At 36.3% G+C, this 25474-nt stretch overlaps 1 protein-coding gene across 2 annotated transcripts in view; it reads left to right on the plus strand.

The window, feature by feature from the left end:
- LOC134527154 (mitochondrial outer membrane protein SLC25A46-like) overlaps positions 1-25474 on the plus strand; it is a 253647-nt gene that overhangs the window by 108655 nt on the left and 119518 nt on the right. The window contains exons 1-2 of one of the 2 annotated variants that reach the window (XM_063359549.1): positions 4905-5803; positions 6389-6564. In XM_063359549.1, coding sequence (XP_063215619.1) covers positions 5738-5803; positions 6389-6564 — 242 coding nt within the window. In that variant the 5' untranslated portion in view covers positions 4905-5737. Of the gene's footprint in view, positions 1-4904; positions 5804-6388; positions 6565-25474 lie in introns of those variants that run through there. The other variant, XM_063359548.1, reaches the window with a different exon arrangement.

The raw sequence follows: 25474 nt of genomic DNA on the forward strand, positions 1-25474 counted from the left end.
CCAGCTGGATTGAATGAGCTGAACAACCCACATGCACAACATTGAGTTTTGCTACTGCTGCAACCATGTTCGCAGCATTGTCAGTGACTACTGCTTTCACCTTAGTTGAGATATTCCACTGTGCAAAAGCAGTTTTCATGTTCTCAAATATCAATTGGGCACTGTGTGTAGCACCTTCAAATGGCATCACTTCCAAGAGCAAATGATACTTTTTACATGCTTTATATTAGCTTCACCTGTATGTTTGTTTGTCTGTCCGTCTGTAACTCTTTCGACTAAGAGTGAGTGGCACATCACTGTAAAATGTCCCACCAAATTCATTACGTTCGTTAGTCGAGCGGTCTAAGGCGCGCGACTTCTGTGACGTCAGCTTTCGGATTCAGCGATCGTGGGTTCTACTCCCGGTCACGCCGAAAAAAAAAATGTTTTTTTTTTTTCCCGGTAAATTCTAAGATTATATCCATACATCTAACTGTAAATGATTCAGAGAGACTTTACCATTTCTTTGTGACGTTGCAACTCCAAATAGTTATCTCAGATGGTAATAGGTAGTGTCGGTAACTCATTTCCCTATGATAATTATACATAAATATAGTTTAAAAAACTAAAAAAAAACATGCTTTTAAAGAATATCAAACTAAAAAGTTAAAAATAATTATAGTTTAAAAAACTAAAGAAACATGCTTTTAAAGATTATCAAACTAAAAAGTTAAAAATAATTTTAAAATTTAATTTATGACAATAGTATATAAGCAATACTAGTATAAATGAGAAAAAAGCATGGGGCGCTTAATATACAAAAAATATGGCACAAAGCGCCTCAAGCTTTTTTCTCATTTATACTAGTATTGCTTATATACTATTGTCATAAATTAAATTTTAAAATTATTTTTAACTTTTTAGTTTGATAATCTTTAAAAGCATGTTTCTTTAGTTTTTTAAACTATATTTATTGAAGTCAGGGTCATGGAAGTGTGCAGTAATGGAGATGTAATCCCTATTTCCTACAGATGTCCATTAGTCTGAGGTGATGCATACTTCATCTGCTCTAGTCAAAATCTCACATATTTTTGCTTTCGCTTCTTCGTACATTTCAGGTATCAAATAATTATCAAAAAATTTTCTACCTGGAATGTCATATTTTGGACATATCTTGTTCATCAACACTTTAAAACCCTCACTTTCCACAAATCTATATGGTAGTTTGTTCAAGCAAAGCATTCCTGCAATTACTGTGCTTATTTCTTTCGTCCATTTGTCATTTTTCTCATACTTGCAATTTTTATTGTAAGTATCTATTAAGGTAAGTTGTTTACTACTGCTACTTTGTTCAGGAATACTCTGACTGGTAGATGCAAACGAAACACTTTAGTGTTTTTTTGACTCCAAGCTTTCAGCTTTCAGTTTCAACACATTTTGATGTGTATCACAAACACAATGTTTCAAATGCTTGGTAAGATTTGATGTCGTGAAATTACTTTTATCCTTACCACCCCGAGACACGATTTTACCACAGTGGTTGCATTTCACTTTACTTATTTCTGTCAAGTCTTTAGAGAAGTATTTCCACACACTAGACATTTTTTTTTACCAGTTAATAATAACTCATTGCTGCTAAATAAAACACAAGACACGTGATTGCAATCCTAAAAACAGTACTAGTCGAAAACACTAAACACTCGTGAAACCTTAATAACGTAAACAAAACAGTATTTGTTTTTCAAGCATTGCAAAGATGTCAGTGTAATGAAACATATCAATCGCACCACACGTTTTTGTTGGCATGCAAAAATGTTCACGGAATAGTACTTTGCTTAGTCACGAGATGTCGCAGTACCGTAACTGGAACAATATCGATGGTATCACGTGTTTTTGTCGTAAACTTCTCCGTGCAGGGGGCCTATTCTTGACGCTACCGGAATAATTCCGTTAGCGGAATGATCCAATAGTTTCATTCCGATAGAGAGCTAAAAGCCTATTCTTGAAAATGCTATAGCTGGTATCAGAATCAACATTGTCGGGGTAACGAAAAGTCTCTATGGAAATGAGGCAACGTTGCTTTTAGTGTTGACGTCACTGATAGAAGGCCAATCACAATGTGGGAAGGAGAATTTCTCATGAAAGAGTGAAAAATTTCTTCTTTATATTTATCTCTTTTCTCTAGTTGATTGACGTGGAAGATGTGTGTATAAATAGCATTACACAAGTAATAATTAAAAATGAGTAGTAAAGTTACGCCCGATAAAGGGAAAGTTCTATAACTTATATAGAAAAATTTAAGCAGGGAAAAATATTGTCTTCTATTTCAAATGTCAACTTTCTTTCTTACGGAAAAATTACTATAAATACACAAATATTTACGAAAAATTTTTACAGGTTCATGTTTGTTTTAGTATTTAAAAAAAACTCATATTACTTAAAATACACCATTTTTAGTCTATAGTTTCTGCATAATTGGCTCCAACTCGTATAATATTTTTGAGTGTATTTTAGGTGAAAATAAATTTTTTGCAGTGTTTGTTGGTTCAGCAAATCATGTATGAATGTGTACATTACGATTTTTATAATCACGGCAAGTCATTACAAAATGATAACTTTTATGGACAATTTCTTAGCAATTATTTTGGGAGAAGTTTAGTAATTGCTTGGAGAAGGGGCTTCTGGGAAACGATCTATGTATTTATCAATAAGTCTATCAGCAACTATATTTTCTGTCATTTATTTAATAATACTTGTGTGGGTTTTTATTGGTGTAAGTTGTTTTCAAGGATATTTTCTACGTGTGTATACCTCAGTGGCAGGAATGTTGGCTAGGTTGGCAAGATGGAGAGGAGTAAAAAGGATAAACTTTATTATCACAATCAATTGTAATTGAGCGAAATTCATAAATAACTGGACTCATTTCGAGTGCATTTCAATCCCCTGGAACAATTATCCTTTTTTACGAATAAATGTCCATAGCCTATATAAGCATACCACTCTAGTTTTCATCTAATCAAAATATGATTAATTTATGCAATATTTAGTGTGAAAAACGAATTACATCATATGGAAACTATGTAATAGTACTTATCACAAAACACTACAAATACGTATCAAATTTCTACACAGCGAAAATTTCCATATTTTCTCATGTACAGTAGGTAAAATGTTACGTAACGAAAAATTGCAAATATAACTTTCATTAATATTTAAGATACTGTTTGATATTTCCAATCACAGAACAAATGTTATATACTTAGACTTTAAATTGTAGTTCGATTACAAGCTATTTCTCACGAACACACAGAATTTAAAGGTTGGAATAGCACTCGTGTTGCAATTTTTAAATGCATTTGTTACCTCCAGTCCGGAAGGGCGGGAGGACAAGGGGTGAAATCTCAGAAAGAGGTTCTTAAGTTTGAGAAACAAAAGTGCTTTTAATAACAAAACTTGTAATAACAACATCACATCCTTCAATACACACATTTTCATATACGTATGACAACCTTCTGATTTCTTATTTTGAAGAATACAGCAAGTGTCCACGATGTCTGTGAACAGAAAAATATAATTAACAATATCGGATCACAAATATATGTCACACACATTAGGTTAACGCCTTATTATAAGGCAAACAGCAAATTATATTAGCAGAAAAATATGAACATCAAATCAATTGGTTTTTGGGCACATTCAATATTACGTTAACTAACTGTACTAACATGAATTTAACGTTGCCAAACAAATCAAATACGATTAGAGAATAAGAAAATATGAAATAAATTATTAAGGAAAACTGACATGAAATCTCTTATAGTACAGTTTAGATATACGTAACTACATAGTTTAAATTCTCATTCATCGTGGTCTGATTCTTTAAAGTTAAACAGTGTTTCTGGTGTAAGTATCAATGCCTAACTTATGATACTTAAAATTTTCACGTTCTTACACACACGTTCTTACACTCAGCGAGTCGTTTTCAAAAGTCTCCTGGTTACTGACAGCGGTATGCCGTGACGCCCCGGCAATATTGCTGCGAACAGTCTTTATCATTACTCGGCTCGTCAGTCGTTCAACGAAGTAGCTGCGTTTTGAAGTTCTATCAGGAGTGCTCGTTATGTTGATCGTGTAGTCCGGGAACTATTACAGTTCAGTCGAATCCGTTACGTAAAACTACGTTGGTTACGTTACGGTAAGCCTCAACGTATTGCAAGTTGGTACACTTTACGTTATGCGGTATTTGACCTCTCCTTCGTCTCTTGCCACGCTGCCCCACTGCCGTTTTACTTTCAACACCAGTCAAACATTTACTTTACTTATCCCGTAACCTTCACGAGACAGTTCCCTTCATTCTACAGACGAGGCAAATTTCTATTTCCTCACTCTGCGAAAATTCTAAGTCCAAACAAATGTGACTTGAATTTATTCTAAGTCCCTCGTGGACTTGTAATATTTCTACTGGGTTAAAAAATCTTCAGAGTCCGTTACGGACTTAGATTCTGACAACGGCTCTGACCGTTTTCTTCCTGAAGCGGTCGCCACGTCATCGGGCAGCGTGACGGAGGAGGCCGGTGGTGTAGATGGTAGTCACTGCAGGTTCATGCTGCTGGGCCAGTCGGAGACTGCCTGCAGAAGCGTTGGCTGGGCCGGTTTATATAGTCCGCCGGGGCCCGACCGAGGAACAATCTGGATACCCGCCGGCGGAAGTACGTCATCGTTGGTTGTTCCGGACGAAGCCCGCGAAACCGGGCGGAGTCGAAGCGGACCGAGCGGCCCCGATGTAGTGCCGTCCGGCGCGCATAAATCGAACATTGCGCGCCCCTGTGCTGCGGGTGGTATCCATCAGATAGCCAGGGCCGCTGTCTGGTAGTCGTATAGTTACGCAGCGCGAAACTGCGTAACACATTAATTTGGACAGACACCTAAACCCATTGCATAAGATGTTATATAAGTAATGTTTTTGTTTCCTTTATGATTAAATTGAATTTCAATCAAATAACCTACGACTAGGTGATAGGCCTACCTACAGTATCACGTTACGTATTTTTATCTGAATATACATCACATAATATAACGGGGTAAATAAGTTACTGTTGGTTTTAAATGTAGCCAACCTAATATATCCAGCCATCCGCACTATTTTACAAAACTTAAATGTATCGAACCTAACTTAACCAAACATCCACACGATTTTAAAGTAGTTCAGAATCCAAAAGAGATTCCATTTTCAACAGATCGAGTTCCGAAGAACAACAAACACTGAAATCTCTAGCGAAATTGTGATTCCGCCAGCAAAGGAGGTGGCGGAATAATTCCGACAGTCTGTGACATCATTCCGATACATAATTCCACTAGCGAGTGTTCAAGAATAGGGTTTAGCAAATCTCTGTCGGAATTTAGTCATTCCGCTAGCGGAATTATTCCGGTAGCGTCAAGAATAGGCCCCCAGATGTGAGATGTCGAAACTTGTATGCATCAGCATTGCCGTACCTGGTGATATTATCATTGGTGTGTCGTAGCAGTTGCTTTTGTTTGTTATTACTGCTGTGTTGTGCAGCGCGAGCCCCAGACAGGCAGGCTATAAAGATAAGATAACGATAACATGAGGTATTCACTGCCGGCAATGGTCTATTATGTAAGCAAACATTTTATTTCTTATTGGACCAACTGGTTGAAAAATATTGCTGATATAGATAATGCTTAAAAGGCTGTTTGTATTTTTTGTAACCCGATACTAAAGTATTGGCCTGATACCATGCCCGATACAAGTACATTAATAAAAGTTAAGTATCGGTATCGGAACAACTCTAAAAACAACTTTGTAAGTAAAGTCTACATTACTATCTTTTCACCTCTAGCTTAGCTTGCACAATTTTTGGGTCAGTTCAAGCTTTATTCATACAAAAATTAAAGAATTACAAAAAAGTTAATACTCTGTTATTATGTCCTTTAATTTGTATCCTTTTATCACAGGCCAAAAATTGATATTGTTGTAAACTATGTATGCCAAGGTGACTTGGGAAAATCAGGGACCTTGAATTAGCCATGATTTCTTTTGTGCCAGTAAATCCTTGGGCAACTCGTAAATTTTTAAAAGCCATCTGGAATTATCTGTCTGTCTAGCAAGTTGAAAGAAAGTTGAAAAACCGCCGATTGTACATACGAACTGTGTCACTTATACAATTTTTTAGCTCTGTTTACAGCTTAGTCGAAGAAATTTACTGAAAGAGTTGCATGCACTGATAGTTTAAAATTGTAAAATTTTCACACATATAAAAAAATCTCCATTTTGCACTTTTCGAATAATGAAACCATTTTTAGTTTGGTCATAGAGTGAAGTGTTATAAAACATTGAAGCTACAAGTGGTGGTGTCGAAGGTGTTGAGGCAGTGATGCTGACCGGCAGGTGCACAACTCAGCACGCTACCACCTGCTGCCGGTGACGCTGGTGCCAGTGATGGTGCACCTGCACGGCCGACAGGGCATCACCACGCTGTGGAAGGGCGTGGGCAGCGTGCTCGTGGTGCGCGGCCTCACCCTGGCCGTGGAGGACCTCATCAGCAAGCTCACTCCATGGCCCAAGTGCGTGCTTGCTCTCCGTCTCGTTACAACTGCCACACACTTAACCAAGGGGATCCTGTTCTAGTAGTGCTGCTTGGGATGTAGGGTTGGCTTTTTATAAATCGCTGTTAAAACTAGTTCAACCAAAACAAATTGGCAAAAGCATCAACCATGACTTTGTGTTTAAAAGATTCATCCCATTTGTTCTGTATTTATCGGCAGAAGGGTTGCCCTTGCCTGTGAGCCGTATATATAATTTTGAGCATAATAATCTAACGTTTTCACCTCAAGGGTCACCCTCAATTATGGATCACACCATATTCAGTTGAGTTTCATAGATAGTGTAGTTCTTGTGTTCTATGTCTCGGCCATTTGACCCTCAATCTTTCTCTGTCTGCTTTCTGTCTTGTTGTATGACTGTGAGGTGGCAGTAATGGGTCCACTTATGTTCCCACCCTCAGCGCTGCCTAACACAAAGAGAAAAGAATACAATTTTTTATACCTGTGTTTCCTTCCTGACTATTCTATATTTTTTCACCCATTCCATTCCCCAAGAGAGGAAAGTGCTGGGGCACAGATGCATCATAAAAGCAAGTGGAGATAGACACATAAAGATTGCGTCCCTGGCTAATTAATTTTTAGATTTTCTCCTCCAGCTGAAAGCCAGCGCAGCAGACAATTCATGTTACTTAAAACTGCTGTTTTGCTGGAACAGCAGACAGCAACATGTGGCAGTGACTGCAGGTGTATTTCACTCAAAATGCTCGCCGCGACTGCCAATGTGTGGTGTGTGGGGTGTCATTCCTGGCAGGACGCACACTGCAGTCAATGTTCAGTTGGAAAATTAATTTACACTCTTTTTATGTGTTTATAATGATGAAAAACAAGGGGGAAAATGATAATATACAAATTTACTTACTTTAGACTTTAAATAACTTAACTTTTGTAAAAACAGGAAACGTGTTTTTAACCTGTACCAAAGATAAACATAATTTAAAAATAAACTTGAAATTTTCCAATTATTTTTAGTCTCGAACAGTGGAATTTTTTTTTGTTTTTAGGTAATTTTGTGATATTTCTAAGAAAAATTATGCAAACTTACTAACACAGTTCAAGACCTAACTAAGTTGGGAAAACAAGCTACATATGTATATATTCAGCATATTAGGTATCACAATTTTTCCGATATTGATGCATTTAGGATGTTTGAAAATGCATACACAATTATAAACTTATTCCATTTATATACAGTTCTTACCCTTTACTTTTCCTAAAGTTGTTGAGTAAAGGTTATTGGATGTCTTAAAATATGTCCAAATAGTCAATCTCACATTTTAATCACATGCCTTAGATTCTCAGGAGCATTGACTGGGAGTTTTGAGAGATGCCCAATGATGTCCCTGTGCATTGTTGCTATAGCTTACACTACGTGATACCTAGGTCTACTACCTGTAACTTATTCGTCTGTGGCATCTTCTGTTCTCTTTGACGATGTTCTGCAGAGAGCTAAGACACACCTTAATGAACTCTTCTATGTGCTGTCGTTCCTCTTCTAAGCACTTCTCATCGTCCTCTTCCTCCTTCCGGTTTATGTCACTTCCGAGTAAAAATGAGGTTGATATGGCCTCTGACCGCTCGATAGTCCAGTAGAGGTGTGTATGGTATTATTAAGAATACATTCCACAAACTTAATACGATCATGCCAGCTCTGCTGTTCTCTGTGACAATATGCTCTCAGCATGCTACTCAGATTACGCATTTGTCTTTCCACTGGGTTGCTTTGTGGGTGTCGCACTGAGGATGTGGTAGGAGTCATATCAAGCAAGTAAATTATGTGGCTCGATCGGACAAAATACTATCTGGTTTTCTTATTTCTGCTATAAATGATTTCATTTTAGTAAAGATAGTTTTGGCAGTTGCATGAACGATGGCGTTCAATTTAGTGTACTTGGAAGAAATATCCATTATTACCACTACATATTTTACACCGGCCTTAGAAGTTGTCAAAGCCCCAAACAAATCGATGGAGACAAGTTGAAGTGGCTTCTCTGGCAGTGTGGCTTGGTACGCGCCTTCCATGTTTTCACGAGCATGATTTGACTTTGGCATAAATCACAACTCGTTACGACGTCTCGTATGTTGTTCCAAAATACTTGTTGGAACAATACTTTGTATAATTTTTCAAAACCTACATGCCCTAATGACTAATACATCCCTCCCAGATTATTAGTATTAGTTTGCAGACTTCCAGTAATCTTTCATGGGCAACTTCGATTTACTACAATAGAATAAAAATTTTCTCTTCTGACATGCTGAATACTCTAAGAATTTTATAATGCAGCAGCAATTCAGATAATTTCTGTCTAACAGTTATACAAAAATCATCATATTTGTGCATGCTTTTCAGGCCTATGAAAATTTCCATTAATCTAGGATTTTTTCTAGGCTTGGAAAATAATTTCTGCAACCAAACATTTGTTCGGATTATTGTTATTCTGTGATACTTCGTCTGAAAAATGTGGCACTCAGCTTAAATAATCAGCAGCTAAATTATCATGAATTTCAATGTTTTCGTTTAAACGTAAACACTATCTTGTGAGGCGAATACCGAATGTTTTGCCTGTTCACAAACATGTCAATCCCTGATGGTAATTTAGTAGTTTGATATTCTCACCAAGGAAAAAGTCACTAAATTTTTGTATTGCCCAAATTATTGCCAAAGCTTCTTTCTCAGTGACTGTATAGTTGTGTTCCGCTGTGTTCATGGTTCTGCTTGCCATCGCAACTGTTTTCGCCTTGCCGTCATCGTCATTCTGTGCAAGCTTCACGCCCAAGACATATGTTAATGCGTCTGTATAATAAAAATGTACGATCTTGAACTGAATGATGAGTAACATGTTCCATCAGAAATATGTTTTTCAAGGCTTCGAACGAGTATTGTTTGCTTCAGTCCAAGATCACATGTTAACCTTCTTTAATCATTCAAACAGCGGCAGTGATACTCTTGCTATTTGGTTGGAGTAATTTTGATAGAACCCTAGACTTCTAAAAATGCTCGCAGTTGTTTAATATTCTTCGGTACGGGGAAGTTTGTAATCGCGCTAGCTTATCTGGTGCTGTCCTAATTCCAGTTGGCATAAGGATATGCCCGAGGAAAGGCAGGTCCTCTCGACAGAATACCCATTTATGCAACTTCACAGTCATGCCAGCTGCTTGTAACTTGGAAATGACGATGTTTAAATGTTGTAAATGTTCTTCAAAGATGGAGGGCGTAATGAGAATATCATCCATGTAAGCACGAACAATACTCTGGCATTCCTGGCCCAGGTAAACTCCACCACTGCATTACAGAGTCCGAATGGCATAATTCTGAACATATATTGGTGATTACGAAATAAAAGTGCTGTGAATTGCTGTGATAGTTGTCACAACAGAATTTGCCATTAACCAATCGAAAGATCAAGGGTAGTTAAAAACTTGACGCCCTGATATAGTCGGAGAATGTCGCAGTAGGCCAATCAACATGAGGCAAAGTAAGCACTTTTTACCAGCAGACCTGAAAATTTGATATAAGGGTAATTCGAGGATGCTGAATCGATTGGTGCAAATTTTTTTGCATACGGATGTGAAGTTTTTGGAGAAAAGGGTTAAAAATTGGTTTGAATCAGTTTTTCTCAGAATTTAGGCGTTTAATCGAAAAAAGTTTCAAACAAAAGTTGCTGAGAATTAAAAAATACATTAAAGAGGTTCTCAGGTCCATCTTCGCATTTGCACACATGAGCGAGAATTATTGGAAAGAAAGTAGTAAAGCGTAATTGTACGTAAAAGTAGGGTTAGTGTGCGTGCGAGCGTATGTGTGAACTAAACACAAACGAAGGGTCTTCGGCTATTCTCGGGCCTCTCTGTCTTGACTAGGGAGTGCGAGTGAGAGACGGAACCATTTGACCTCTCTTTTTATTACCTTACGCGTTAGCGAGTACTTTTTATCTTTGGCCGTTGATTGTCAAGCGTTCTATCCTTCCTAATATTATAAATGCGTAGGTGAGTTTGTTTGTTACGCTTTCATGCAGAAACTACTCAACCGATCATCATGAAATTTTGTGAGCATATTTGCAAGGGTATAGTAAAGGACATAGGACATTTTAATATAAAAAAAAAATAAAAATATTTATTCCGAAGGGCAAAAAAATTTATATTGGTATGCATGATCGTCCGACTAAGAGTTTGAGTAATTAGAATGAAATTTAACGCCACCTGGTGTTTAGATAAGTAAATTAAATAATTCTCCAATGTAATACTATAGTACCGGTGTTCAATTCACTATTCAATTTTATTCTTCTGTCACCGCCAAGCAATACTTAAACGTTTCTAATTTTTGCGGTTAGGTATCTGTTTATTTTCTTTGGTGATGGTTGTTTGGAGGTTGATTCTGAAGGTTATATATTACTTTCAAGAGAATTTTGTAATTTAGTTGATAATGATGTGGATCTTATTACTCATGTTTTCCCGGACTTGCAACAAAATTTGAATAGTGATCAGTGTTTGTGCGCAAGAGCAATATTGACGCCAAAAAATGATATCATTAATGAAACCAACACTTATATTTTAAAAGAGATGCAGGGGAAAATGAAGGAGTATTTATCAATAGATACAATCATGGATACAGTACAAAGCACTTCATATCTTTGCAGAGTTTTTAAATTGACTGGAACTTTCGGGTGTACCTTCCTATAAACTTCAAATGAAACTAAATGTTAAAGTTATGCTTATGTAAAATCTATATGATCCTCGACTATGTAATGGAACGAGGCTTCGAATCACACAATTGGGGCAGAATAGAGTAGTGCCACTATTTTAACAGGTGTCGGTAAAGGGGAAAGTGTTATCATACCTCGAATTCCAGTTATTCCCACCGATCTACCGTTCCAATTCATAAGATTTTCAGTTTCCAGTCAGGCTTTGTTTTGCGGTTACCATCAACAAAGCGCAAGGGGAAACATTGCAGGAAGCAGGGTTGCATTTGGAAAAGCCATGCTTTTCCCATGGCCAACTATATGTAGCCTGTTCGCGTGTGTCCAATGGCCGAAATCTACACATATATGCACCAAACAGAAAAACATATCACATTGTATACAGAACATTCATCTTAGAATAATACTCTGATTTAAGCTCTTTTAAAGAAAAATTAATTTATTATATTAATACTTTGAACTTATTAAAATGTTAGTATTTAAAATTATTTATTTTTGACGTGACAACGTTTAATAAATCAATGAACGCCTGCTGCACGCACGAAAAAGTGTCCCATTACGCTCATTGTCTTCCGCGGAAACCAGGCGCTCGTTAATACATAATTTCCTTTGTTTATCGCAAGGGGCATTATTATTAATGAATTATAAATAAAATTTCGTACCCGGGGCCACAATTGCATATCATTTTGAGCACTGAAAGACATAAAAACGTAAAATATTCTCGACAAATTTTAATCTCGGCCCCAGCGCACCACGAGCGTCTGGGTTGAAGATTAAAGCCGAAATTCTTTCTTAAACTTACTAATACTTATTTTTATTAACTGCAAGGGCATTTTTATTAAATTCTCCGTTTAATTTCACGACGAAAAAACTTCGTCGTTAAATGTGTAATTGCGAAAAGGCGTAAAACATTCTCGAAGATCATGAAGTTAGTATAAACATGGCGGCCGACTAGCAGCCGACAATATATTTTTGATTTCCCGCCTACCACTATAAGAAATAAACATGGCGGACTACATATGTTTTTAAAACTTCCACAACACAAAACAAAATTTTTATAAATATATATACAACATCTGAAACAATGTTTCCAATATTGCCTCATGGATGTGCGGTTAGCATCGCTGACTACCAATCCAAAGGTTGACAGATCGAAACCCTGCCGCCGCTATACCATCATTGTTGTACTTGTAATAATAAATACGGCGTGCGCGACACTACAAAAGTAATAAACATATTTGAATTAATGAGTGCAAATAAAAGTAAATTTATTAATTATATTGTACATTTCATTTCACTCCTTCTTTGTATCCATACAAAATAGTGATAATTCAATAAAAATCATTCAATTTTATTCATGAAAGTATGCAGAGGTAGATTTTATCATACAAAAGATAGAAAAATTTAAAAAAAATTATTTTCTCAAAGAATAACATATTTTTAATGCCTAAATGGTTTGGTTGCAAAAACCTATTACGGCTCAGTCTCAGGCCGAATTGGATATTTCATTTTCTTCTGGATCAATCATTTCAGCAATGTTTTGTTATGACGTCACGTTAAACTATCGTCCGTAAACCGGCTTTACAGACAACCAATTTTTTTTGTAATATTGAAACATTTTTCAATAAGGCATGTTTTCATTTTTTTAAAATAAATTGTATTTTTGAATTTTTAATACTGATGATCCCAGTCACACAATAAAAAAACCAATTACAATATTTTATTTTCTTTGCAAAGATCTTTGATACTTATTTAAGGACATCAACGCGACCGAAGCCGCAGGTAAAAGCTAGTGTGTGTGTGTGTGTGTATATACACACACACACTAGCTTTTACCGGGTGTATACCATTTGTCCGAGTGTCTACTTCTCCGAATGACCACTTGTCCGAGCTCCTTTTGTCCGAAGGACCACTTGTCCGAGTGACCACTTGTCCGAGCGGCCAACTCTCCGAGCTTTGAGGGGCGGATGGTGTATCCCACCCGCGCGACCTTGCTCCGCCCTGCCTCCTCCTTGACAGCCAATCCCAGCACGGCCGATAGGCCGCCAATCAGCAATAACAGATATCACACTGGGAGGTGGCTACCGAAACTAAAACCTCTCGTACAATTACGTACATAAAGCGGCTAAGTCGAGCAGGCATGGCCCTAGTCGCCCCGGGAACGAATCCTCGGGCTGAGCAAATTATCGACACGTTTCCGTTTAAGATAAAAATTCACGTTTCAATTTCAAAACGTGTCTTAACGCACGCTTTTTTTAAAATTATTTTTTAATGTTGATGTATTTAAAGTCATTTGTTTCAATGTTGTAATTAAATTTTTAAATTATAATTTTTTTGATTTTACGACAGAGTAGTGACTAATTAAGACAAATGAAAATTTACATTTATGCCTTACCCTAGACGTGAATCTTTTAAGCCCTACCAATCGCAATAAAAGCTGGTATGCATTCAACTAAGTCACGTAGATCAGCAAGCTTATTTCTCAAAGCAGCGTTTCTTATCTCCATGGGTCACGAACAGCGATAAAGATGAATTTTATAAACGATATATTTTTCGATCAGTTTTTTTCTAACAAAATACATTCAGCTCCATGGTGTATTAACTAATTCTGTTCAAATATGTCCGAATGTAAACGAATGTTCACCAATACTGACTATCTGCAATCAGAACCTTTCTTACCTTTTAAGAGTTGCATTCTATTTTCACACTGCACATTAAAAGTAAATTCTAAGCTTTTTTTAAAGTTTGTTATATTAATTCCGTAGTGAAGTGATGCATATTTTGTAAAAAAAATTAATTTTCTATAAACTTAAAAATATTTTCTAATTTTATGCTAAGTGAACACAAAATAATCGCATTCGGCAAGTCTACAGGCGCAGGTAGATTTCGAACTAACTATTTCTTCTAGAACGTTGTGGAAGATTCTTTAAACTTTCGGAACATTTTGAAAACTTAATGCACATTAAATCCTTCTTTATGTTCTCCAATATTCCAAATTGATCGATTATATATTTTTTCATATTCGAAACATCGGAAATGTTATGAATGGTTTTAAGATAAATGCATCAAGCATTGAAATAACTTAAAACGAAATTCATGCTATGCCTACTAGTAGATAGTCATGAATAATTTGTACCTTCAGATACAACATTTTCTTTCTTGGCCAAGAATTTGTCATATAAAAATTTGTTTTGGATAAAGGTTTTTAGGTAATGTTTAAATAGTTTGCAATAAGTTTCAATGGATTCGATAGTACAGACAGAAAGACAATTTTAAAATATATTTTTATTTCAACCTCTGTATTTTTAACCCCATTGAATCATCTGAAATGCCTTATCAAAAATTGTTTCGCCAAATATTTGAAATAATATCTACTATTCAAAAAAATTAAAACAGACTTGATTGTTTACATATTAAGGGAATTTATAAATGTAGGTATTCGTCCTTTAACCCCCAGTTTTACATCCATAACAGCAATAAATGTTTGCATTAAAAATTGTTTCATACAAAAGTTTTAGATAATATATATATGAGGAGAAGAGACAAGTAGAATGATTTTGATAGTGTGCCTACTAAGGATGCTATGAAAATTTTCCCCCTTCAACAATAATTTTTTACACGACATGCTGTAATTGTGGGTCGTATGTAAAGTATTTAAGTAAAAAGTGATAATAGGTACAAGTTTAGAAATAAAAAATAAAAGAATTGATTGTATACATTGTACAATGATAACAATTTTTTATTTCAACAGCTATTTTAAACCTCTTGCAGCAATGGTTCATATTATTGAACAGTTGTTTATGAAAAAAAATTACGATAGTATTTATAGAGTTCCACTTGCAAATTGAATGGATTTGATGATGTAGATACCTAGTTAGAGAATGTTGAATTGTTTTGTCCACTAAACCCTGTTATTTCCACCCCTTGGAGTCATAACAAAAATTCGTTTCAACAAACGTATTTGTCATACCTCTTAACGAAATATAATGTCAGTATAGGGATACGATATTTATAATATTAAAGAAGTCATAACGATTTTTCTGTTTTTCAAAATATTTCCCTATCTGTTACACTTTGGTCGGATTATGCCCAATAACGAACTCGACCTAGATTTTCCATTAATTTGAGAAGCGATTTATGCAAAATTGCGGCAGCTATTGCGTAAATAAAATTGTGATTAAGGTATTTACAAATGTATTTAAATACTTTTGAGCTGAAGATGGTTTTTCGGTGTATGTAACATGAAAAGAAAAACTAAGTTAATATTTTCCGGAAGTCGCACCATGTTTAAGGCTACAATTGGTTGTGTTTCTTCGAAATATTCATAATTGTGAAACGAAACAGCCATAGTTGCTCATAATTTTATGATATTATAATTTTAAACAGAAAAATCTTTAGCTGGAATCCTCGGAAACAGTTTTAAAGGTGTTTTCGTGTGCTGGAACCCGATCTAGCTAGTTTCTGACTGTAGGAAAAATATTTTAAGAGCTACTTTAAATCTTAGTTACTAAAACACATTATAAGAGCGGTTGAATGACATCGAGGTTGTAGCCATATCACAAAAAAAAATTGTTCTAAAAAGTATTTGAATTATGAAAGTGTTGGTATAATGCAAGTGTTTATCTCACCATGCAGTTAAGAAGACTAATATTTTGTGTCACTTCAAACATAGGCTATATTAACGATGGAAATACAGCAGTATAAAGGACGCATTCATGTGCGACAGTTGTTTTGATATGCTATGAACATTAATCTTTGTTTAATGTTTCCGAGACGTTTTATAGAATTATTAGGAAGCCAATGATTTTATGATTAAGTCATAAATATATAAATAAATGAATGTTTGTATGTTTGTCCTCTATGCATTCATAAAACATTGATCCGATTCTGATTAAAGTTTATCAATATAATACTGTGTAGGTATTCTTTTGCGGAAATTAGTGCATAATTATATATTTTAATTTATATTTCATTCAAACATATATTTTTTTAACCAGGGAAAAGATAATGGAATATTTAACAATTACACTTTATTTTGTTTTATCATGTCTATTATGTGCGCTGTTAATACTGGAAAGTTATTCAGGAAACGGTTTGCAAATAACTTCAACTATTGGAGGTACTAGGTCAACACAAAGCATAAATGGCCGGTTAAAAAATAAAAGGCTGCACGTATGCAAGTGTGCGAGTATGCGAGTGTGCAAAAACGCAAGTGTGCAAGTTACAACTGGCATATAGCATGCTACGCTATGTACCTAAACCCCCTTCCCCCTTTTACTTTCTTTCTATTCGACCGCTTGTGCATGCGATGGAGTGGCGTCGCCGCTGACGCACTCTCCTCTGCGGGCCCCCCTCCCCCCATGTACATAAATATTCCCCTCGAGCGATTAAAATTTTCGTAAAGTTCAAAAATTTTAGCTCCCTCAGAAAAAAAATTTACTTCAAAATATTACAGTGTGCGACACATGAAAAATTTGACTCTGAAAAAGTTTTCTTGAGATTGTAACGTATTTTTAAACCTGTGTTACATAGTTAACAGTCGTGAATGTCAAGACTGAGTTGGTTAATAATCCCTTTGTTTCGTTTCGCTTTTGCTCCATTGTATAATATTTTCTTATAAATGTTGCCACAATATGTAATGTGAATTATATATATAATTTTCAAATAAGTAAATAACAACTTAAAGCAAAATTATATGTGTATCATGAAAACTTAATATAATTTATATTTTGTCCTGCTTCTGTATGGCTTGTGTAAATAAATACATTCAAACATATTATACTTCACGTCATTAATACAGCTTCTGGCTCGTCTCTCTTACTGGTCAGTTATGTACGAGTGTAAGAAAGCTGAGGTAAATAGAACATTAATATCTTACTAAAATTTTGAACTAACTTATCTTAATACATCATTTCAAGTTAAAAACGATAGCAATAAAATTGCACAGTAATTTGGTTTTCAATTACTCAGTAAAATATTTGAGAAACTTTGACACGTATGCAAGATGTTCGGAAATTTCTGCACATGAATTTGTTGAGTGGCAGGGAGTGAAAATAAAATCAATTATTTTTATTAATTAAACATATTTACGGAAACGCAACCCTACAAAGTTCCAGATGCGTATAATAGCGTGCAAATTTGAATTTAGCGCTTATTTGGGTGGCACTACACTGTCTGAAAAGGCACGTGATTGAACGCCATGACGTACGAATGCTCCGCGGGAAAGAATACGTTAGAGCTATCTATACGCATAAGCTGGTAGCTGAGTTGTATATTTCCAGATAAATTTTACTAGCCCAGAGACGTTTTTGTCATGCATTATTTCGGTTGACAAGAATTGTACACAGCCAAATCTAATCTGGTTGTCATGCCGCGCCGTAATCTATGAGGCAGTATTGGGTGGCTGTGTCAGCAATGCGCTGGTAAGAACGCGCTTTTCCTAAATTTTTCACCGAAGAGAACGCAGACATGCCATTTTTTTCCGTTCAGAGGGAGCGTTTTAAAAACGCTTGTAGTAATAGGAAAGAAGCCAAGTCGTAAACAAGTGTTGCAAGTTCCTGAAATCCGTGTATATATATATCGCATGTTGAATGCAATAGAACCACAAGTGCTTCTTACTGGTTTCAGCAAATGTGGCCCCATTGCATTCAACGTGCGATATATATATATATATAAACTTGTACGCTAGTTAGTTTTTTCGTAGTATAGTTTGGGGGCTCCGGGTACACGGGTTCTGGGTGTGGTGCCGAGTGCCGAACCGCCATCTCGGATTGTGACGTCACGGCGGCCATCTTGGATGAGTTTGACCTTGACCTTTGACCTTGAACTTGACCTTTGACCATCAAAATTTGTTAAAATTTGCCCAAAAAAATTCCAAAATTTACCCAAAATTCCTCAAAATTCGCCAATGTTTCCATTTTTTTTTGGAAAAAATTCCACCAAAAATTCTCAAAAAAAAAAAAAAACACACAATTCAAAAAATTGGATTTCGAAAAACCTCAAAATATTTTTTGCCTTAGAAAGAACTCAAAATACTAAAAACAGCTTAAACAACCATGTCTAAAGCCTCTGATATGCCATTTGTAGGAATAAGGATACCATGACCGCCATCTTGGATTATGACATCACCGTTGCAATTTCCGTTATGGTCACCATCTTGAAAATCCGTAATTTTTATGTTAAAAAATAGGGGACAATTTTAAAATTAAAAATAAATATTAATAAAAATTTAATAAAAAAATATTTTAAAACATAAAAAAATTAAATGTACACTTACGCCATGTAGCTCAGAGTCCTCGGTTCAAACCCGGTGAGGGCAAAAAATAAAATAAAAATGGCGTCTGATCCTAACCTCACAGTGGCTGCTGGCAGACTGACCCCCACCACTTATGTCAAAGTATATATATCGTCACCTAGTTTGACGTCATGTCCGCCATCTAGAAAATCCGTAAATAGTATGTTATAAAATCGGGAAAATTTTTAAAAATCATTAAAAAATTAATCAATCTGAATAATAAAATTTTAGTAAAATGTTACTTAAAAACCATCGTTGCATTTATCATTATGGTCGACATATTGGATTATATCAATGTTGCATTTTTCGTTACGCCCGCCATTTTGTTTGAGTACATTGTCATCGTTACACTCTACGTTACGACTTCCATATTGGATCCAATTAATGTAGCAATTCGCTTTACAGCCGCCATCTTGAAAATCCGTAATTTCAATGCTAGAAATTGCGAAAAAATTCCAAAAAATATTTTAAAAATTGCATACTTCAAATGTTTAGTTATTTAAACGATTTCGGTCCTCGGTTCGATTCCCGGCAGGAGTAAACGGTCGATCCTTCCTCCACGGAAGCTACCTAGACTGACCTCACACCACCAATACAAAGGTACATAGCGTCAATGGTATGTCGTCATGTCCGCCACCTTGTCTTTGTCCGCTGGAGGCCGCCATATTGTTTTCGTTTGCTAGAGTGTGCTGGCGACATGTTAGTATAATTTTATGTTCACCATACCTTTGTCCTCAACTGTTGGCATTGTACTTTGACCTTGAAATTTGACCTTGACCTTGACAACTATCATGGATCCGTCATTTTGTGTTCAGTACATGCTACCAGGAGCTACCACTTGCTAGAGGACATTGCCACCATCTTGTTTTCGTCTGCTGGAGAACATCATTCTGTGTGTGTACTAGTCTTACCATCATTACCATCAATATAATCATGCTAGTTTTATTCTAACCCGATAGAGTGCAGTAATCATTTATTATTACTGAGGTGTCCACCATCTTGAAATTTGGGGCCATATTTGAATCGTGTAATTATTTAGCTAGACATGCGGAAAAATACCCAGAATTCACCAAAAACATTACAAACAATTTACATATTGAATGGATGGATCCCTGTCCTCGGTTCGATACTTGAACAGTGACAAGTGTAACTAAATATTAAATAAATTTTAGATTCTGTTTTCCATTACCATTCGCGGAGTATTATTAATCATTCTCTCTTCAAAAATAAAAACTCAAGACAATGTAAGACAATGTTCTACGAATTCAATACGTTGCCGATAAGCCTAACATGAAAGCCTTGTTATTCGATACTTAGAATAACCTCTAATCCGTTCATGTACAAAGCAATACATACATACATATAGACTAAACATCTTCGGACTGTGAGAACGGGTCATAAACAATGTCAGACGTATAATCCAGTTATTTCCGAACCTCACGACCTTCTTCGATGTTGGCTAATTATATTCAATTAATCCAGCGTAACATGTTTTTACGCTTACAAGAGGACCACGAATCCCATCAAAAAGGCAGCACATTTGGAAGCACCATCATCAAAAGAGCAGCACACGTGGAAGCACCATCAACAAAAAGGCAGCACATTTGGAAGCACAATCAAAAAAGGCAGCAAATTTTGGAAGCACAATCAAAAAAGGCAGCACATTTCGAAGCACCATCAACAAAAAGGAAGCACATTTTGGAAGCACAATCAAAAAGGCAGCAAATTTTGTAAGCACAAACAAAAATGCAGCACACTTTGAAAGCACAATAAAAAAGGAAGTACATTTTGGAAGCACCATCATCGAAAAGGCAGCACATTTTGGAAGCACAATCAAAAAAGGAAGCACATTTTGGAAGCACCATCAACAAAAACGCAGCACATTTGGAAGCACCATCAACAAAAAGGCAGCACATTCTACAAAACGAAAGCTCATTTTGGACGCACCGTCAATCAAAAGGAAGCACATTCTACAAATGAAAGCTCATTTAACGAAAAGGAGGTACATTCTCATGTACATTCAACTCAGTAGAATGCGATCGTCAATGTTAAGTTAGGATATAATGTCTCCATCAGTCTATGAATCCATCAGTTGTTAGTTCCATAAGTCATTGGCTCCAGTAGTCATTGGCTCTATCAGACATTGACTCAAACATTCTTATGGCTCCAAAAGTCATTGGCTCCATCAGTCATTGACTCATACAGTCTTTTACCTCCAAAAGTCATTGGCTCCAACTGCCTTTTGCTTCAACAGCTCTAATGATATTTGGCTAGAACGCTACGAGTCTAAGAGACTATGAGGCTACATGGCTACGTGTCTACAAGGATCTAGCTGGTTAGGAGTTATACATGGCTACGAGACTGCATGGCTAAATGGCTGCGTGGCTACGAAACTACATGTAGCCTATATGAAGCTACAAGAATACAAGTCTACTCGGCTCCAAATGACTGCAAGGCTACATGGCTACAAGAACACTTGGCTACAAAGCTTCAATCCTACGAGTCTACAAGACTCTTCCAACTGCCTACGAGTCTACAAAGCTCCAACTACCCCAGCAACATTATGTTATAAGATTACAAGGCTACTTGTTTACGTAGCTACCAGTCTACGAGGATACTTGGCTACGAAGCTACAAGTATACGAGGCTCAAAAACATCATAACTACGCGACTACGAGCCATGAGGTTACGAGAAAACGTGACTACTATGCGTGACACATTACGTGATTTGAAGGCTACTTGGTTACGCTTTTCTTTGAATTCCACTTGGTAACAAAAATTGCAAGTTCTGATTTAGTAGCAGAAATTCACGAATTAAATGTATCTCCAAATAAAATGTCATGACTCATTAGGTAAAAATCCTCAATACAGAGAGCAATTTTTCAGAATAGATAGAAGCACTTGAAGAAATCACATGAATAATCCGGAGCACACGGAGAAAACCATCATCATATTGACAAGAATAATCAGGAGCAAACGTATTGACAAGAATAATCGGAAGCAACGGAGAAAACCGCCACCAGTTTTCTTTGATATCATAAAATTACAGAAAAAAAATAAAAATTAATTAATAAAAAATTTAAAATAAAAAACGAAAAAAAATAAAAAAAAATCTGGATTGTACTATAACTCTAACTTTGCTCAACAATAAGAAGTTCACAAGCTAGCAGAATCTGTTTTAGGATTCTTTTTTTAAATTTTTTATTAACTTATTTTTATTTTTTTTCTGTAATTTTATGATATCAAAGAAAACTTGTGGATGTTTTCTCCTTTGCTTCCGATTATTCTTGTCAATACGTTTGCTCCTGATTATTCTTGTCAATATGATGATGGTTTTCTCCGTGTGCTCCTGATTATTCTTGTGGTTTCTTCAAGTGCATCTGTTAATTCTGAGAAACCGCTCTCTGCATGAAGGATTTTTTACCTAAAGAGTCATGACATTTTATTTGCAGTTACAGTGAATTCGAGAATTTCTGCTACTAAATCAGCACTTGCAATTGTTTTTACCAGGTGGAATTTAAAAAAAAATAACCAACCATTACTCAGTCAAATAATATACCCTGAGACATCTGTGAAGCACTAACATGCTGGACAAACTTCCTTCTCATTGGTGTCTAGCGAAGCCTTCCTTCATTTGCGATCGTTAGTGAGCATCCTGCACCCCACATAAAAAAAAAATAATATTTACCTGTAAGCATCATGTGGTGTCATCTGATGTCAATACTCGACTCTACTTTAAACAGGTTATTTTGCATGAGATAAATTAACTCTCACCACTAAATGGTGCTATTGTAGTCAGTTAGTCATGTAGTTTCGTAGCCATGTAGCCTCGTGTCCTGGAAGCTTCGTAGTCCTGTAGCCTCGCAGAGTACACTCCACTTGCCCTAAAAGTCATTCGACCTAAAATGATTTTCGGCTGAATGCCTGTTAGGTCGAATGACTTTTAGGCCAAGTGAATTTTAGGCCAAATGACTTTTAGGTCAAGTGACGTTTAGGAGATATGACTTTTAGGGAAAATGACTTTTAGGTCAAATGACTTTTAGGTCAAATGACTTTTAGGGCAACTGACTTTTAGGCCAAGTGACTTCTAGGTCAAGTGACGTTTAGGAGATATGACTTTTAGGGCAACTGACGTTTAGGCCAAGTGACTTTTAGGTCAAGTGATGTTTAGGAGATATGACTTTTAGGGCAAATGACTTTTAGGTCAAATGACTTTTAGGGCAACTGACTTTTATGCCAAGTGACTTTTAGGCCAAGTGACGTTTAGGAGATATGACTTTTAGATCAAATGACTTTTAGGGAAACTGACTATTAGGCCAAGTGACTTTTAGGTCAAGTGACATTTAGGAGATATGACTTTTAGGGCAACTGACGTTTAGGCCAAGTGACTTTTAGGTCAAGTGACGTTTAGGAGATATGACTTTTAGGTCAAGTGACGTTTAGGAGATATGACTTTTAGGGCAAATGACTTTTAGGTCAAATGACTTTTAGGGCAACTGACTTTTAGGCCAAGTGACTTTTAGGTCAAGTGACGTTTAGGAGATGTGACTTTTAGGGCAAATGACTTTTAGGTCAAATGACTGAAGGATTATTTTAAAATTTTAGGTCAAGTGACGTTTAGGAGATATGACTTTTAGGTCAAATGACGCGCACCCGCCTCGCAGTCTCGTAAACTTGTGTTCTGGAAGCTTCGTAGTCATTATGTATTGGGGCCTTGTAGACTTGTAGCGTAACCAAATAGCCTTGAAATCACGTACCTTTGTGTTCGAGAAGCTTTGTAGTCCCGTAGCCTCGTAATCGCGTAACCTTGTGTTCGGGAAGCTTTGTAGTCCTGTAGCTTCGTAATCACGTAGTCTCGTAACCTCATGGCTCGTAGTCGCGTAGTTATGATGTCTTGGAGCCTCGTATACTTGTAGCTTCGTAGCCATGTAGCCTCGTAGACTTGTAGCTACGTAAACAGTAGTATGTAATAGCCGGTCCTGGGATAGGGTTCAGGGTGTGGAGCCTGTGGAACCGACCGCCATCTTTGATTGTGATGTCACGGCGGCCATCTTGAACCCAAACATTTATCGTTTTAATCCTCAAAAATTCAAAAATTAGGATTTCGAAAAACCTCAAAAGTCTTTTGCCTAAGAAAGAACTCAAAATCCTAAAAGAGGCTTAAGCATCCATGTCTACAGTCTCCGATAAGCCTCTGACGTCATCTAGGATTATGACGTCACCGTTGCAAATTCCGTTACAGCCGCCATCTTGAAATCTTTATTTATATCCGATTTTAATGAAAAAAATTAAAATTTATAAAAAATTCAATTAATAAAAATTTAATAAAAAATATTTAAAAAAACAAACATTTACTGCACGGCGCTCAGAGTCCTCGGGTCGAACCCGGTGATGGGCAAAAAAAATGGCGAACGAGCCTCCCTTACGGTGGCTGCTGGCATACTGTCACCCAACCACTTATGTTAAAGTATATACTTATATCCTCACCTAATATGACGTCCTGACAGCCATCTTAAAAGTTCGTAATTTTTATGTTAACAAAATGAGAAAAATTTTAAAAAATCATTAAAAAAATTAATCAATCGTATTGTATAAAAAAATTTAATAAAAATATTACATAAAATCCATCGTTGCACATATCGTTATGGTCGCCATATTGGATTATATAAATGTTTCACGTTTCGTTAAGCCCCGCCATCTTGTTTGAGTACGATGTCATCGTTACACTTTATGTTACAACCGTCATATTGGATCCTATTAATGTTGCATGTTTCGTTACGTCCGCCATCTTGAAAATGCACAAATACGAATGCTGGAAATTCGGAAAAAAATTCACAATTCATCAAAAAATTCACTCATTCAAGTAATGATTTACTTGAAACTTGGATCGATCTCTGAACGAAGCTAAAAATAAATTTAAAAAATACCACAAAAGTTACAGGTTCTAAAAAATAAAAACAGCTCAAGTTCTTTTACAAATATAATATTTATTACATAATTTCTATTCTACTACAGGATCACTTGCGAAAGCCAGCAATGTTATAATCATATAGCCCTGCATAGGCGCGAAATGACTAATTCTTAGCTCCAATCAGTTTATACTAGACAGAGACCAACCAGAACCTTTACTAACATAGTCCTCCTCTTCTTGACAGAGTTTCTGGTTACCGTTTCTTAAAGTTTGCTTCACATCGTCAGAACTGTAAATTGTAACAGCCGATGTCTTGAGAGGACTTCTTCTCTAGGTCCTCGAACGGATACGATTTACCATATAAACAGTCCAACCACACGTTATAATTTAAAGTTTCGTACGTTGTTACTTCATCAGTAAGCTGGTTGATTATGTTCTACCTCAAAAAAAATAAAAATGTATTTTGCTCCAAATGATTAATCAGCTCCAAATGCTCCAACAGCTCCAAATGCAGAATCGGCTTCAACAGCTCCAACAGCTCCAACAGCTCCTAATGTGTCCAAAGCTCCAACAGCTCCAACAGCTCCAAATGCTCCAAAAGGTTCCAATGCTCCAACAGCTCAAAATGCTCCAAATGCTCCAAAAGCTCCAAATGCTCCAAATGCTCCAAAAACCTCAAATGCTCCAACAGCTCCAAATGCCGCAACAGCTCCAACGGCTCCAAATGCTTCAAATGCTCCAACAGCTCCAAATGCTTCAAATGCTCCAACAGCTCCAAATGCTTCAAATGGTCCAACAGCTTCAAATGCTCCAACAGCTCCAAATGCTCCAACAGCTCCAAATGCCCCAAATGCTCCAAATGCTCCAACAGCTCAAAACTCTCCAAATGTTCCAAAACGTTCCAAATGCACCAACAGCTCCAAATGCTTCAAATGCTCCAACAGCTCATAATGCTCATAATGCTCCAAAAGGCTCC

The sequence above is a fragment of the Bacillus rossius genome, chromosome 1, assembly GCF_032445375.1.
Source record: "Bacillus rossius redtenbacheri isolate Brsri chromosome 1, Brsri_v3, whole genome shotgun sequence".
In the NCBI taxonomy this organism is placed as follows: Eukaryota; Metazoa; Arthropoda; class Insecta; order Phasmatodea; family Bacillidae; genus Bacillus; species Bacillus rossius.